The sequence below is a fragment of the Rhea americana genome, unplaced genomic scaffold, assembly GCF_003343005.1.
Source record: "Rhea americana isolate MKP2758 unplaced genomic scaffold, rheAme1 scaffold_416, whole genome shotgun sequence".
Lineage (NCBI taxonomy): Eukaryota > Metazoa > Chordata > Aves > Rheiformes > Rheidae > Rhea > Rhea americana.
This window is the reverse complement of record NW_028186553.1, coordinates 367,671-383,491: the sequence shown is the minus strand read 5'-3', so window position 1 is coordinate 383,491 and position 15,821 is coordinate 367,671. Positions and strand designations below refer to the sequence as shown.

General features: G+C 48.9%; 1 protein-coding gene across 5 annotated transcripts in view; it reads right to left on the bottom strand.

The window, feature by feature from the left end:
• The window catches only part of NRF1 (nuclear respiratory factor 1), a 51,016-nt gene that overhangs the window by 13,276 nt on the left and 21,919 nt on the right, over positions 1–15,821 (bottom strand). For 2 of the 5 annotated variants that reach the window (XM_085314936.1, XM_085314938.1), the window contains 2 exons: positions 13,509–13,633; positions 5,891–6,010 (listed from right to left, as the gene is read on the bottom strand). In XM_085314936.1, the coding sequence (XP_085171062.1) occupies positions 5,891–6,010; positions 13,509–13,633 (245 nt within the window). Of the gene's footprint in view, positions 1–1,768; positions 1,825–5,890; positions 6,011–13,508; positions 13,634–15,821 lie in introns of those variants that run through there. The other 3 variants (XM_085314940.1, XM_085314941.1, XM_085314939.1) reach the window with 3 other exon arrangements.

Here is a 15,821-nt window from a genome sequence, read left to right as displayed (position 1 = left end):
CCTGCAGCCTGTCTCCTTTACAGGCCCAGGGACCCATTTGGCAGAGATTCGCCCCTTCCCCTGGGCACAACCTGACCCACCTTCAGCAAAGCAAGCAATAAATCATAGCGAACACACAGTTCAGACATGGAGCGTGTCGTGGAAAGAGCAAGTTTTTACAGTCCACATTCCTCCTTTTTCTTATACACCACCGTCTCCCGCCGCCTGGGCTGTGCAGCAGGTGGGAGAGCTTCCTACCTCTCACTCCTGAGAGTACTTGTTCTTGGTATGCTACTGCCTCTGGCAGATTCCTTGCTTTTAAACTGTGCACATCTGCTAATTAAAAAAAAAAAAAAAAGAAAGAGAGAGAAAAAAGAAAAAGCTTGGACTCTGGCCTGGTGCCGAGACACAGAACATGTGTGCATCGGGGCAAACCCCTGAGCCGCGCTGGCTCGGTGCTAGCGAAGGCAAGTAGCCTGGTAGCACTCGAGGAGAAGGCAATGATGCACGCAGAGAGAGGGCCGATCGCCTCGCCCCAAAAGCCAGGAGCCCTGCAGATGCTCCGTCCCCATGAGTCTCACCCCAGGTGCGCAGGGCCCCACGAAGGGGAGACTCGTGACACGCAGACAGGAGGACCCGCGTGGACAAACGCCCCAAGAAGAATCGAGCAGGCACTTGCATAACCGCCCGTCCCGTCGCTCCCCACTCGCAGGGGCATGATAGAACAGGTTGCAAACCTGATCCGTGTGCAGGGCACAACGAGCAGCAGCAGCTGGAGAATCCCTCCCGCTTTGCATCTGCTTTGGACAACTCAAGCCAGCATCCCGCGTCTGGACTGAAGGAATGGCTGTCCTGGCTCAGAGGCAAGAAAGCAAACCTCTGCCAGCGGCAAATAAGTGGAAAACCTAAAGTCTGGCCATGTCCAAGTCTTATTAATTTGCAGTGGGACTTCAAACCTCTTAACACTTAACTCCTATTTGGAAGTGTGACTTGGACACTTTCTTGAAAAAGACATACCCAAGAACCTCTGAGCAGATTTGGCTGAGGACATTGTAATGCAGCCGTGGGTTGGAGCAATGGGAAACAACCCCTGGGCCACAATCACTGATGGTGTGTAATCGAACCCAAACACCACTGCCTGCTGATCCCAGTGACTTCAAAGGAGTTGAACATACTATATTTATGCCAGCAATAAAATTCAGCTTCCATTAGCTATACACTCACCTTTTAAATGCAGTGGCTCTATCATGCACACGCCAATTAGAGCCCCCTAATGCTTGCAAGTACAAAGCTTTTGAGAAGGGAAGGAGTGGAAGGGAAGAGATCAGCCGGCTCAGGGGAATAGGCGAGAGCCTTTCACTGCAAGGGCTCTTGTTCAAATCTGTCATAGGCCAGCAGTAACAGATGGCCATTTCTGAAGGCTGTTCAGTAGCTTACATGAAATGAGGGATTGTCTCAGGCCATGTCCTGGTGGACAACTTACTGATACCACAAACACACTGTTAGTGGTTTCTGGCAGACCCAGCAGAGAAACCAGGGGATTACACGGGTATGAAGCAACTGCTCCCTACCTGATCAAAGGCTCCTCTTCCTGGAAGAAACTGAGGTATGCATGCTGGCGGCTCAGGGCTGCAGATGCCCATGCTACAGGGAACCTACAGTTGCTTGGCCTTGGGTCTCGGGCTGCGAGTGCCTGCTTTAGTCATCATTATCTCCAACTTTTAAGCCCTTTTACTGTTTGCTGAACTTCCGTTTGGACATAGTTGGAGTTTTGAAGATCAAAATCACAAGGGGAAGGTAGAGATGAGGACGTTCAGGGAGACAGGATACTAAGGAGGCACAGTCCTAGGGAGCGAAAGTTTACGACAGTCTGTAAGCTGGCGATGGGAATAGCAAATAATGCCATGATTAACTTTAAACCAATTCCAAGTTAATGCCCTACTCAGGCTCTCCCTTCTCAGAGCCTGTGCCATCTCTAGGGCTTACTTTAGACTAGGGAGTCTTTTCAGAGTAACTTGCTATGGGCAGAAGGAAAACAGTTGAGTAGTGCCCCAGTGGACAAAGTGCCCTGCTGTCATCCTGCAGAGCAGCCTCCGGGGGAGGCAGGGGCCCACGTGGGTCGCCAGAAAGTTACACCAAGAGGAAGATGCATGTGTTAAAGAATAAATTAAGCAGAAGGACACTGCAGGGTGGGAGGAAAGAGCCACATTCAGATCTGTTTTTGAAAAAGAGTCAGAGGAAACCACTTCAGGAGCAACTGCTTTTTTTCGTCTTGGAACTGGTTTCGCAGCTTCATGTCAATGCACAGAAGCATGGGTGTGCTCCTGACCTGCCGAGTGCACTTTGCAGCGGTGTCTGCTGCGGCTCCAGACACACCAACCTGCCCTGCACTCGTGCTGCCAAGTAAATAGGAACCTCCTGGAGAAACGGGCAAGCAGAAGGCACCATCCTGGTGGCGTGTGCTAGCCTGCATTGCAGGAAAATAGGACGATTCCCCTGCAATCTTCCTGCACAGCTGTTTACTAGCTGCGGATTACTGCTGTCACATGAGCTGCTTTACAGCAAAGCCAAGCTGTCTTCATGAGCTGAGAAGGTCACTGGGAGACAGAGACCTCCAGGGACAAACACACTGCCCTCTACTGTGGCTGTGATTTACTTCCCAGAGACACACCAGGCAGCAGGAAAAGCATTCCCTTCTGGTCAGAGGGCAAAGAAAAATGGGTTTTACCTTCAAGCCTTCTGCCCAGCTACTATTACGACTCATCCAGTGAAAGGGGAGAGCAAGGATGTCCCAGTGGGTTAATCTCAGGCTGCCACGGAGGTGCTGGTGTGCACAATGGAGGGCTGAATGGTTCTTACGGTGACAAACGACCTCCTCTCCCTTGTGCACCCAAAGGCGAGGACATCCTCCCAACGCTTCAGACAAGGCCACCCAAGAACGTCACCAGCCAAGGAGCACCAAGCTGGAGTCGCCTCACCCCAGGCCCATCCACAACCTGTCGGCATCTCAAAGCATAAACAAATGAATCCTTCCTCCAAGAAGCAGCAAGAAACACTGCCCTTTTCAAACTCAGATCTAACCTCGGAACATGAGGGCCCATGCGGAGAGAAGACTTTCACTTGGAAAAATGGAAGTCTGAAGGTTCAGTGCAGCCACTCAGGAAAATGAATTAAAACCCGTCGTCTTCATCATTCTGCTGTAGGCAGGTCTGGGGGACAGTGAAAACATTTCTGCAAGCAAGACATCTCACATGCTCAGTGGTTGCAGGATGGGGCTCTTTACTATGCCCCAGAGGCACCAGACAGATGGGGTTGTGCTTTTAGGCCTTAAAATCAGTCCCTGCTACAGAGATCCAATGAAGAGGATAAATACAGCCACAGAATGAATCTCTAGGCACTCTAAGGAAAAAAAAATACAGGAACTTAAGAGGTCAAACTCTGCTACGAAAGCAGCTGAAGCTGTTTTCAAGGAGCGGCAGAGCAATTTTTAAAGGCAAAGAAAACCCTGAAAACAAACAGCACTTTGAACTGATACATCCTCCAGTTACGAGAGGTCCATCCTGCACTGCGAACCCTCGAAATGGGGAACGTACAGTCTGAAGAGGAACAGGGAGGAAGACGGCTGTGCTGAGAACAGAAAGCGCAAGTAGCTCTCTGGGAAAGAAACCTCAGTCTAATATACGGGACTATTAGCTTCTTAAACGGACAGACGTACAGAACATGCCTTGACGCACTGCGAAGAGAAACGTCCTTGGGAAAGCCCCAGCTTGTAGCTTAGCTTGCACGGTATTTCTCCTTCTAGTGGGGGGCCTGGTGGGGGGTGAGTTTACGAAAACCATCTCATTTCATAAGATGCCTTACACAGTTACAACAGCTTGCTGGGATTTCAGCCAGCTTCCCATTTGGATCAGATTGCACCCTACACCCACTGACAGCCATTAAGGGCCTGGAGCTCACGACTGCCCTCAGGTCAGACAAGCCTCCATCCATTCAAAACACAGGAGCTTTTCCCAAAGGCTCTCCACGTACGAGGGAGAGGGTGCCCAGGTCTGGCCCGGTTCGTAGCCAAAGGGTACCTGCTACGAAGGCAAAACCTGCGCCCTGTTGTCACGGAGCGGCAGATTGCAGCCCAGTTCTGCCGTAACACTGGGGTGCTGGGGGATGAGGAAGCCCCTCTCCATCTGCCCTGATTCAGAGTAATCGCAGGTTGCTCTTCCAGTTCCCTGAGCACTTGAATGGTGTCAGAGATAGAAGTGACGTAGGACAGGTAGACAACCAGCAATGCGGCCACAAACTGGGGATGTCAGCACTCACCCATTGCCCCATGGCTGGGGGCAAGCGAACGCCACTTGCAGGAGGCTGCCTACTTGCACACTATAAGTCCTACACCAGGCAGTGAAGGGCGAGGTGGGATCCAGCTGCAGAAAAAACAAAGTCCTACACAATATGAGCAGCACATGTCGCCTTTGTGGGCCAGTACCCCTGTGGACACACCAGCAGCTGCCTGCTCTGGAAGCAGCTCGGCTACACCAGCGCACACGGAGGGCACACGGGGATGTCTCCTTCAGGACCGCCTGGAGGAGCAGGAAGAGCAGCTGGAGAACGACCAAGATCCAGCCTCCAAGACTGTGCCAGCAGGGCCAAGTAAGGCAACTCTTGAGTATCTTCTGTCTGGTGTTAACATGGAAGCTCTTACATGCGTCTGTGATGCCCCACACCTGACATGGTCTAATACCTCAAGGGGGAAGCTGCTACAAGCTCAGCTTGTGGTTTGAATAAATTGTTTTTTTTAGGTAGAGTCCATCACACATATGCTTTGTCCTGGGAGCACTGAACAACTTTTGATAAGGAGCAGCAAGCACAAGCTGGTTTTGATCTCAGCCTGACCTACCACCCACCCAAATTAACACTTTGAGGTTTGAACACTGAAAGCCAGACATACACACGTAAGTTTTGTCAGCATAGCTGTGTCCAGCAGAAATGGCAGAAAGCCGCCTTCCCCAGCATGATGTTGCTTGGTGGGAGAACCCACCTGTGACAGTCCTTTCACCAGTGCATGGTTTGCAAAGGTGGCAGAACCAGCTGTCTCACAAAGGAGCTTTGCTGGTACAGCTCCACCAGCAAAGCCTTCAACTCTACCTTTATCCTCTCCTTTAGGCCAAGAGCTACAAATAAAACAGCACAGTGCTGAAGATGTGCAGCTTGGCAGGAAGGTACTTTCCAACCTCAACCCAGGGACAAAGAACACATCCCCTGGTGGCAGCAGTAGGGAGAACTTGCTGACAGGCTTCACACAAATACCTCTACTCCTTCACATGCCAATCTTTGGGCTGGAAAAAGCAGCAAGAGTGGAGTATTCGTCTATCCAGTTCTGTGCCCCTAGACATAATTTTTAGAGAAATATCCCAACTCTATTGACTGCCATTTCTGCACGTGCACTAGGAAAAAAACCCTCTCAAACAAAATCCTATGCACTTAGTCACACATTGGTTAAAATGAGGCATTTACTCCATAAAGACAACAGTGTCCCTTCCTTCTCCTGCCCAGCATTTATCTTGGCTGAGGAAGCACGCGGCTGCATGGAGCCGCCATCTCCATCACGTTACACAGCTGGCAGCCAGAAAGCACCTCTCCCACTGGCAAAGGCAAAACCAAACTCCATCGAGCTGAGCACAAAACACCCCATCACTCCCCAGATATCCAGATTCAGGGGTATCAGCACGAGGAGACCAGCAGAGCTCATGACTTTAGCATCATGGCTTTCTAGCAAAGCCAATTTGTTGGGGACTTTGTCACCATAAAGTGAGACAATCACCTGGAAATTAACTGCAACATCGGCAATGGTAAAGCCAAGTGAAGAGTCTTGCTAAGTGACAGAGAAAAGCAACATCCAGTGAATACAAATACACACCACATACATCGCTTGACCTGCCAGAATGCTTAGCCTCTTCGCAGTAGGTGTTCTGCACTCCGAAACCGTTTCTGAAGCCACGTGGATTACTGAGGGATCGTGGGACGAAGATGCAGAGGTCTGGATAAATATTACACAGAGAAACACACCAAATAAATAGGCTTCAAATTCAATCCAGCAGCACAATGAATTTCTGGTAAAGCAGCTCATTCATTCAGAGTCTGCCCAGTCAGATTTACTTATTACTTTCTTGTATGCAGAGTCACTGTGTGAAAAAAACTAAGATGATCCTGGAAAACCTAGGAAAGCAACAACTGTATAAAATGAAAAAAATGAGGCCTTGCTGCCAAAGACAAGCAGAAAATCTATGCTTCAAAGGCCCTTGTTAAGACAAATCTCTAAAGAAAGACATCAGTCCTGCCCACTTCTTTAAATCCACATTCTTCCCTAGCTCAAACCTCCTCTGCAACCAGGTCAGGCACAGGAGGAACAGCACCTCCTGCATGCAACACGCTCAGGCCCCGGTCCCTGTAGGCATGAAATAACCATAGCCCTTTGCTTCCTCAGCCCTGAAGACCTCAGACCAAGAACTCCCCAAAATTCAGCTGCCTCAGTGAAGCTGAGCCCTTATGAAAAAAACAAGCAACAACAAAAAACAGTTTTTCTTCCTGACTGCTGCCTTCCAGACCAGAGACCCCAGAGACTGGCTGCATTTTGGCACTGGCACAATCCTATGAATACACGTGTAAAGCAGTCAGGATTCTTCAAACATGAGGCCTCCAGGTACAATTCAGAAGACAGAGCAACAGTGTCAGAATTTTCCAACAGAAATTCAGGATCAGCAGAGAAAACTCGAGCTTTCTGATACGATCCCAAAGATGGGAAATGCCTTCAGGCTGCAGGACCAGAAATGCTTTTAAGTATTATGGCTGGCATCAAACAATTCCCCTTTTCAAATGTACAGATAAATAAAGAAGAAACCCCGATGAGCCTGGAGTAGATACCAGCCCTGCGCCCTCCTCCAGACCAGAACAAAAGGGAACATATTGCAACTATGCTGAAAGAGGAGGGCTGCTGCCTATTTCTTTAAATGTAATGTTAATGCCTTGTAATCAGCTTTAATTTTTAAACAGACCCAGCCCTCCTGTCCATTTCCCCTAATTCAGGACACGTGGAAGGTAAATGGCCTATGCTTAAACCGGGACAGCATCAGCTGTGACAGCTGGAGGGCCTGTAAGTCTCCACTGCCTGATAACAGGAATGGATGTCAAAACTCACCAGGGGAGGGGAGACGGGGAGGGCAAGGGAGGTCCTGGAGATGCTCTAAGGTCATCAAGAAGCCAGGAGATGAGGTCAGACAGGGCACAGCTCTGTTGCTGACAGAAACTCACTGAAACCAACAGGACTTAAAGAAGTGCTATAAATGCTCAACCCGAAAGGGACTTGGCAGTGACTCCCTACCCGTGGTGAGACTGGCTTCCCTTTCTGGATGTTGCTAAAACCATCACAAACACGCAGAGGAGCAGAGGCAGTTGCCTTCTGGAGGACAGCAACTGATAAAGCCAGGAACCGAGCAGCTCCTGGTGTCTCCCCAGGATGCTGCCTTCCATCTTTGCAAGCTCAAAGGCATGTTTCTTAGGAAAGCTGCCTTCACGCAAGACTCGGACACAGAACAGGAGCACAAACTACCCAGCAGGCTCTCCTTGTGCTCCTGGACACAGCTGATCTTTGCAAAAAGGAGAGGAGACCTGCAGTATATCACTAGCACCCATTACATAAAAAAAATCCCCCCCCAAAAAAAACAAAACAAAACAAAACCAAAAAAATAGAAAACACTTTTCCTCCCAAGGATCTCATACGACAGACTCAGAGCATCTCACTAACCCAAAAGACAAGTGTTGTACCCAGAAATGATCAGGCTGTGTCTCAGTCAAGGTACTCACCAAGGTTATGCACTAAGTCAAGAACCGTAACTGAACAAGCTAAAACCAGAACTCGGATCTCTCTCCTTCCACCATCGGCCTCCTGCTCTGGCCGCGGGACAAAACCCCCCTCTATGCCCAGAGTGGTCTCAGCCCTAGGCAAAGCTCTGAATTTGGGCTGGCGGGTAACACAACTGCATGTCGGTGTAGGCATCGCCTGGTTAGTCGGACTGAGGGAAAAATCTGGCGTTCAGCACAGTACGGGAAGGAGATGCCTGAGCCACTATTTTTAGCCCCGGTTGGTGGGCAGACAAATCCTAATCGTCAGCAGCAGTCACTTCGTCATCGGTCCCAGCAAGTCAAACTGAAGCAGCACAGCGCCCGTGACAGCCTGGTGTCAGCAGGACAACCTGAGCCGACCGACCCGCCAGTGCGGGCAAAGATTAGTGCCCGAGAGCAGCGCAGGACAGCGGCACAAAGCGCGAGGCCCGTCGCGATGGGTTTGTCGCGGCCGGGCAAGGCGAGCTGGGAGGATTTGAGCGGGACTAGGAACGCCAGAAGGCTGGCGCAAACGGAGCGGCGACGCCAGCCGCTCTGCCCAGCGGGCCCTCGTCGCGCGGGGGTAACACCGCGCAGCACCGTGCGGACTGCCGGCATCAAGCGCCTGGCCGGCGTCCTGCGATCCCGCTGCTGCACGTCGTGCATCGCCCACCCCGCGGCCCCCCCGAGAGCCGGGCGCCGCCGAGGAAGGGACGCGAACGCGGGGACGGCTGAGCCGCAGGCAAGGGCTCTCCCTGCAAAGGGCACGTGGGGAGAACCGCGTGCGCTCGACACAGAACACGCTCATCGCGGCTGAGGTTTACGCCAAGGCATTTCGCGCAGGGTGGACCAAAGCCCTGCCGCCGAGAGTAACTCGGCCCCGAGGACTCGCCTCTCCCCGCTCCTGCTCGGAGCTGCTGCTAAGCGCTCGCACCCAGGCACTGCGCTCGGCCGCTTCAGCTCTCCGGGCTGGGGGCACCATCCTCTCCATTTCCCCGTTGAACAAAACGCGTCTGCAAAAACTCATCTTTCTCGCTTCTTCTCTGGATTACAGTTCTGTCTTGCCTGTTTCAGGGCAACAATCCATTAAGAAAAAAAAAAAAAAAAAAAAAAACCACTCCAGTGCCCACCAGGAAGACTCTACAAGAACTCTACTCATTCCTTCCTGTCCGCTTTGCTGTGAGTGAGTTCATCTGTATTTTGCCAAGTTGTTAGTGACCCATTTGGACCCATCTTCCCTAAAAAAAGAGATTTAGCAGAAAAGAAAAAACTTTCAAAGGACTCGCATTGCAGCAGATCAGCCTCCAAGCGACTGCCACCTTTACTTTTTTATCATGCAAAAAGCCACCGGTTACCAGAGGCTCAGTGTGCCTCACCTCCCTGTCCCGAGGCATCCAAAAGCAAGGACGGGCAGTTTTCTCTTTGCTGGGTTCGCCCTACGCGCCCCTCTCTGCTTTCACGCTCTTCAGGAGACGCACGCCGCTCGAGGCTCCTGCCTTCCCCTCCTGGACGTGCTTGCGACTGTCAACAGCTTATGCAGAGCCCAACAGACCTGGCAACCTCGCTGCAGGCCTGCGGGTCCCCTCGCTGTGCAGAGGAGGGTTTCCGCCCTCCCACACGTACAGCCCTTTAGCTGAGCGCGGAAACAGGCTTCACCTGACGCCTTCTCGATTTCGTGCAGGAGGTTTGGTAGTCTCACCCAAAGCAGAAGCCTTTTGAGCATCTGAGCGGCTTCTGATACGGAAATCACCAACTGGAACAGCTCTTGTGCAACAAGTCCCCGGCACCCTAAATGCCAACTACATGCATGTTCATCTTATGCTAACTTGCAAGAAATGCTTATGTACTGATGCCTTCTTCCTCTGATTGTGAAAGCACGGAGCTTGCTAATCCCCTTTTGCTCATGTCAGAGTCCTAATGCTCTCCCCACGCTTTCATCACAACTTGGTAATCCTGGCTCACCCCAAGCTTGTCTCCCTTTGGTTTTACTGAAATTGATAATGAATTTTTTTGGACGATCAAGGGGGTGGAGATGGATGAGTCTCACTGTGGGTTCCTCTTAGCGCCCACCTATGCCACTGTCACAGCAGTGTCAGGCACCTGAGCACTCCCAGCAGCTTGTTCGGCAGGGCAGAGCTGAACTTCGTCTGCCAAACGGGCTCTGGAGCTGGGAAAAAGAGCGCAGGAGGACCGAGACGCGTGGGCAAGGCTCCTTTGGGGTGCTGCCCATGGCACCTCCACTTCTCCTGCCACCACTGGCTCTCTCCCCTGTGCCTCCTTTCGTGCCTTTTGTTTCATGACCCCAGCTGCAGCTCCAAGCACACTACCTCTCCTCTTCCAACCAGCTCTTCAAAAAGCCGCATTTTAGGCAAAACTGAAATAACCCCAGGCTGCTCCCTGCTCGCCGTGACACCGAGGCTATTAAGACAACCTCCTTGGGGCAGCGAGTTTGCTACATCCTTTACCTGTTACCCTTACAGGCTAGCACTGCTTATGGCTACAGCCCAGTGCTGGTGCTGCTTAGGCACCAGCTTCATCAATATTTAAATACAGAGTCAGAAAACCTGTAGCCAAAGCAGCTTTCAAGCCCCTGATCAGATCAATGTCAAACAAAAGGCTGCAGTATGAAGATGCTCAAGCCGGTGAGGCCCAGGCTGCAAGCTGGCACCGTCACCTCTCCTTCCCAACACGGCTCGAGTTTCCCTCGGCCGAGCCGGGCGGTTTGGGCGGTCTCCAGCCCCAGCCCTGGCACGCTGACCTGCCGTGCTGAGCTGCCTTCGCGTGCACTAAGAGGCGCCCCGGAGGGCAGAGCGCACAGTTTCCTCTTACTGGAGCGTTTTCAAATTCCAGCCTGCTTCGCAAATAGATGTTGCTACAACTCCATTCATTTGCTTCGAATATTACTTTGCTTTAATTCCAGTCATTTAAGAACGTAACATCTGAGGCTCAAACCATCGGGTCATCAGTTCCAGCATCCTGACTCAGACCAGCTGCGCCAGAGGAGCAAGAAAACCATAATGCACTTAGCTAGTTTGACACCGCATTGAAGCAGGAGATCTTATTTCCCTTAGCTATAAATGTAACTGATCACAAGATTATCCACAGCCCTCTCCCAGTTCAGCCGCACTGCTCGGCTCCCTACTCATCGCAATGCTGAAGGTAGTCCCAGCTTCTGGGACATCTAGGAACATGCACAAATTGCCTCTTCTTAGCCATCCTGTTTCTCCTGTATCACTAATTTATTATACAGATGCCAGAGAGTGTATGGGAAAAATAACACCTTACGAAAGAACAAAACAAAGAAAATAATTGTATCTATTGGCTAAAGGCAGGGACTGGAACACCCTACCTGACCTTAAGTAAATTTGTTAAACTACTGTCTCAGTTTCCCTATCAATAAGCTGCAGATAAATTTATCCCCTCAGGGGAAAGTAGCATGGATAAGGGATTAAAATCTCTGCAAAAAAGAAACTACAGATGTGTAAAAGCATTCCTAAAGAAAGAGATTTATTGGAAATATTGGCAAATTAAAACTTTGTAAGCAACACCGAGCAGGGGGAATTTGTTGGTTAATTCCATTATGGCTCTAGAAGTCATTTCCCCCCGTCTCCTTCCTGCAACCAATCACACCAAATCACTCCCCGCTTAATCTCCTGACAGAATTGCATTCAGAGCGGTTTGTCCTCACTGCATCAAATAACCGAGTGCTGGTGTCCAGGACGATCCTCACACTCGGACCCCGGGCTTCCGGGTACGTAAGGGCAGACAAATCCCGAGCGACAGTGCCAAAGCTGAAAATCCATCTGCCCTCCATCCCCAGATAGAGAGACAGCAGGAATGGATACCCACATCTCCTCCATCCCTAAGGGAGATATATTAGCTGGTTACGTAATAAAACTAACAGCATGGCGCTTCCAAGGACTACTGCGCAGACAAAGCCCTTCCCTTTAATACCACCGGAGATTAGAGCAAATCGAAGAGGAGTGGAAACAACGAGAGGGGCTGCGGGCGAGGTTTCGCACAGAGGAAAATGCTGCAGTCTCTCCCCTTAATGCACTCTAAATCCCATCTGATTTCCAACTCTGCTGAAAAAAAAAAATAGAGCCTGCATTAAAATGATATTAATGCTGGATGAATGAAGTAGAGTGACTCAGGTCCTAGAAGAGTGTGGAAGAGGAGAGTTGTTTAGGGGAAGCATCCAGAGGAATCCAGACTTTGAAAGCACTTTGGAAACGGACCAAAGGCGGCAGAGGCGCAGATCTGCTAACCCACTTTTTCTTCTTAAAAAGATGCTAACATGCTTGTGCAAATCTGATTAGTTGCTGCTTTTGAGCACCCAGGGTCAGATCCTTCCTTCAATAAAAACACATTTCCTATCTCCCTTATGACCAGCTGCCGGCAAAGAGTAATACAACACAGCTCCACTCCTTCCTCTCTGTATCAATTGCATTCCTAGCTCTGCGAATAGGGTTTTCACTTTATTTCTGCTCCCTCTTCAGGCTGGCTGACTCCACAGCAAAAGGCATCAAGTCGAACATGCTGGGTAGAAGCTACTCTTCCTTCCACTTGCCTTTTTTCACTGCCAGCTAAATAGCGGTATTTCAAAGGGAGTGCATTCCCTACAAGACGAGGATTTCACTGGAAGTCAAACGCAAGGTCTGATCTAGAACGAATTCTGCTTGACATGCAGGGTGACAAGGCAACAAGTCACAGCTCTGCCACCTGGCTGCACATGCTCTTCCCCCTTTGACAATTAGAGTTCAAATACTCCTCCCTCCTCAAAGCAATGCTTCTTCATACCTGTGCAGTTCCCATCCTTTTAGAATTTATTTTGAAAATCACAAGTGAGTTTCATCTCTGTACTTGGAAACTATGGCAAAAGCATCAGAGAGACAAGCACAGTGCCACTGGAGGCAGTGAGTAAGCACCAGCGAGATGTGTTAGCAAGATCTGGTAGTCTCTGAACTAGTCTTCATGAACATACTGATTTATTCCCTACTAGCTTTGTTTGAATAACTACAAAAGTCAGCAGACTTGGCAGAAGAGACATTCAGATGTAGCTGAGAAATACTATAGAAAATCCTTAGAACGTGATTGGCTGTATATGGTGGCAATACGAAAAAGCACAAGGAAAACAGGAAAACTGCCTGAGGTTGCACCGCTGGTGGATGACTGAATAGTATTATCCAAGCAGAAAAGTAAGTTTTTTCAAGAGCAGCCAACAAGCATAAAGAGAAGGAAAAGAGTGGGTAATAATGCTTTGGCCAGACTCTGCAACTCCACAATGAAGTATTTTGGACACAAGTTTATTATGATAAGAACTACGTTAGTCAACCAAGTTTGGGTCCTACCAGTACTAGGCACCATACAAACATGGGGTGGAGAGCAACCTTCCCCTTAAAACTACGGTGTGACCTGCAAACTGGCAGAAGGGATAGAACAGCACAACCATTAGCTCTGTGGAAGCAAACAGCGGGTTAGTGCTACCATTTTGTTCTGGGCTTTTAAGTCACAGCCTAGTTAATGATGACCTGCAGTGAGGCAGAACTACTTTACCGGCTATATCATGACATTTCAACTCAGAGAGAGAAAAAAAAGTCCTCACCAAGAGCAAAGAAAAAACAGACAATTCAGCAAACATTTTTCCACAGCCTTACCATTGGCATCTTGGACTCCAGTAAGCGCTCCCACTGCTGCTGCAGTTTCACCAGATAGGACAATTTGCCCTCCACCTTGAAGGGTGGCTTCAGCAAGCGTGGCTACTGCATGGGCGGCTGCTTCACTGTGGACACAGGGGAGGAAGAGGAGGAGTTAGGAGGAAGAACGAACAGACAAATAAGTGAACAGATCAGTTCCAGTAGAATCCATTTTAACCAGACATCGCATGTCAAGAGAGCGCAGAGATTCTCACCGCACCAAAGCTATCCAGAGGGGAAGAAATTCTACAACAGAGGTTGGACAAAATGGGAACAAGCTGATTGCACTGGCATATCCCTGCCCTCTACCTTGGCGTCCTTTTGCCTGGGACTTCACTACAAGCTCTCAGACAATCCAAGTCATACCAAGTGATCTCTAGTTTCAGGCACAAAACTTGTTCTTTTGTCATTGCCGCATTCTAGGTGTCTACAGATTTTAGAGCTCTACCTTTCGTCACTGATTCAGCCAGTTTACCATTACCAGAATCACATTAGCAGCTCTGTATTTAGCTAAGATGGAATATTCTCCCCAGCCCTGTGGTTCAATAATTTGTTCTAATGAGCGATTAGTACCTTAGCATTGTATTCTTAAATTTCTTCATACGAATGAAGTCAGACCAAAGGTCCCTCCCATGCAACAACCCAGCTGCGAGGGCAGCCAGTAGCAGGTATTTAAGAAGGAGCGCGTGTGATCCTTCCCCTCCTGCACCCTCTCAGCTTCCGGCAGTCAACAGTGTATTGATTTCCTGCATCAGAGACTGCATCTGGACCATCGAGTTTGATTTGTCTAATCCCCTTTGAAACCCATTTATACTTTTTGCTTCCAGAACATCCCGTGGCAATGAGTTCCACATTTAATTAGGTGCTGTGTGACTAAAAATGATGCATTCTGGTAGTCTGAAAACTACTGCCTCAGTTTTGCTGAGCAGTCCTTAACTCTGATATTGCAAGAAATAGCAGAACTGTTCTGTTTTCATTTTCCCCATGATTTTACAGACTTACGACTTTTACATGATTTGTAGTAATCTCTTTCCCAAGCCAAAGAGCCATAGTCCATGACTGCACAAGGGCTCTTCCCAGCTTCTGATCACTCTTGTCCCTTTTCAGATCTTCTCTAGTGTAAGACATCGGAGGGGGTGACCATTTCTCACACTGCTCAAGATGTGGACACATCGTGAGTTAGTACAGTGGCCTAATTCTGTTTTGCTCCCTGTGCCTTTCCCTATATTTTCTCGTGTTCAGCTTACTCTTTTGACAATATTGGCTGAGCAGTGATCAACGACTCTTGCAGGATAGTTTCCTGAATGCTTTGCTGAATGGTAAATGGTAACATATAAGCCCCTCACTGGGTGTATATATAAGAGATCTTCACGTATGCATTACTTGGCATTTATTGACATCAGATTTTATTTGCCACTTTGTTGCACAGTCAGAAAGCTGCAAGCAATCTTCAGCAGCTACTCAGATTTCTCCAGAGCTCTTGGATGACTGTTAGCTACTTCTAGTGACCTACTACTATTCACAAAATTACTCCAAAACTACCTTCATTGTATAGTCAAATCTCCTACCATTCCTTACCTTAAAGGACTAAAAAAGTAGCTTTTTTTTCACATATATAGCCTTTCGTATGGAAGAGAGAGGCCAAAGAACTCATCCAGCTTTCCCTAGAACACTTCTCCTTAACTGCCCCACTCGTTCTTTGGTAGATCAATTGATTCAAGCATTTTCTAAGGACTTCCTACCTGTTGCTTCTCTTTCCTGATTTCCTGCTTAAATGCAGTACACTTTCCAGCTGAGATCATGCAGGGTGTATTTTCATTTTTAAACAGCAGTTCTGTCACTCACAGTAGCTCTTAAACATTGCTATTGAACCAGAGTATTTTTTTGTTCTGCCTTCCTATTTCCTTTGGCTAATTTCTCTTGTGAATCTGCAGCTCTGTGATGGCAGTTACAGTGCAGGAAGGCCAGTTACAACATAGCAAAGTTGGGGTAAACATGGATTTACTGGTGTAACTCTGTTTCCCAGACTTCACACAACATTTATTTGAATCCATTTGCAAGGGCAATTTAGCATTCTAATAATCTGTTAAGGTTGCATCCCTGAAAATAATAATGATCTGCTGCATAAAAGCTTTTTCCAGTTACAGTGTGCTCCACAAGCATTAATTAGTTCAAATCAATGAATCAATTACCCTCCCCTACCTTGTCCTCTTTTACTAGAAGTCCTAATACTTCCCATCCTCAAACCTGATAGAGGTTGCTTCATCTGTCACA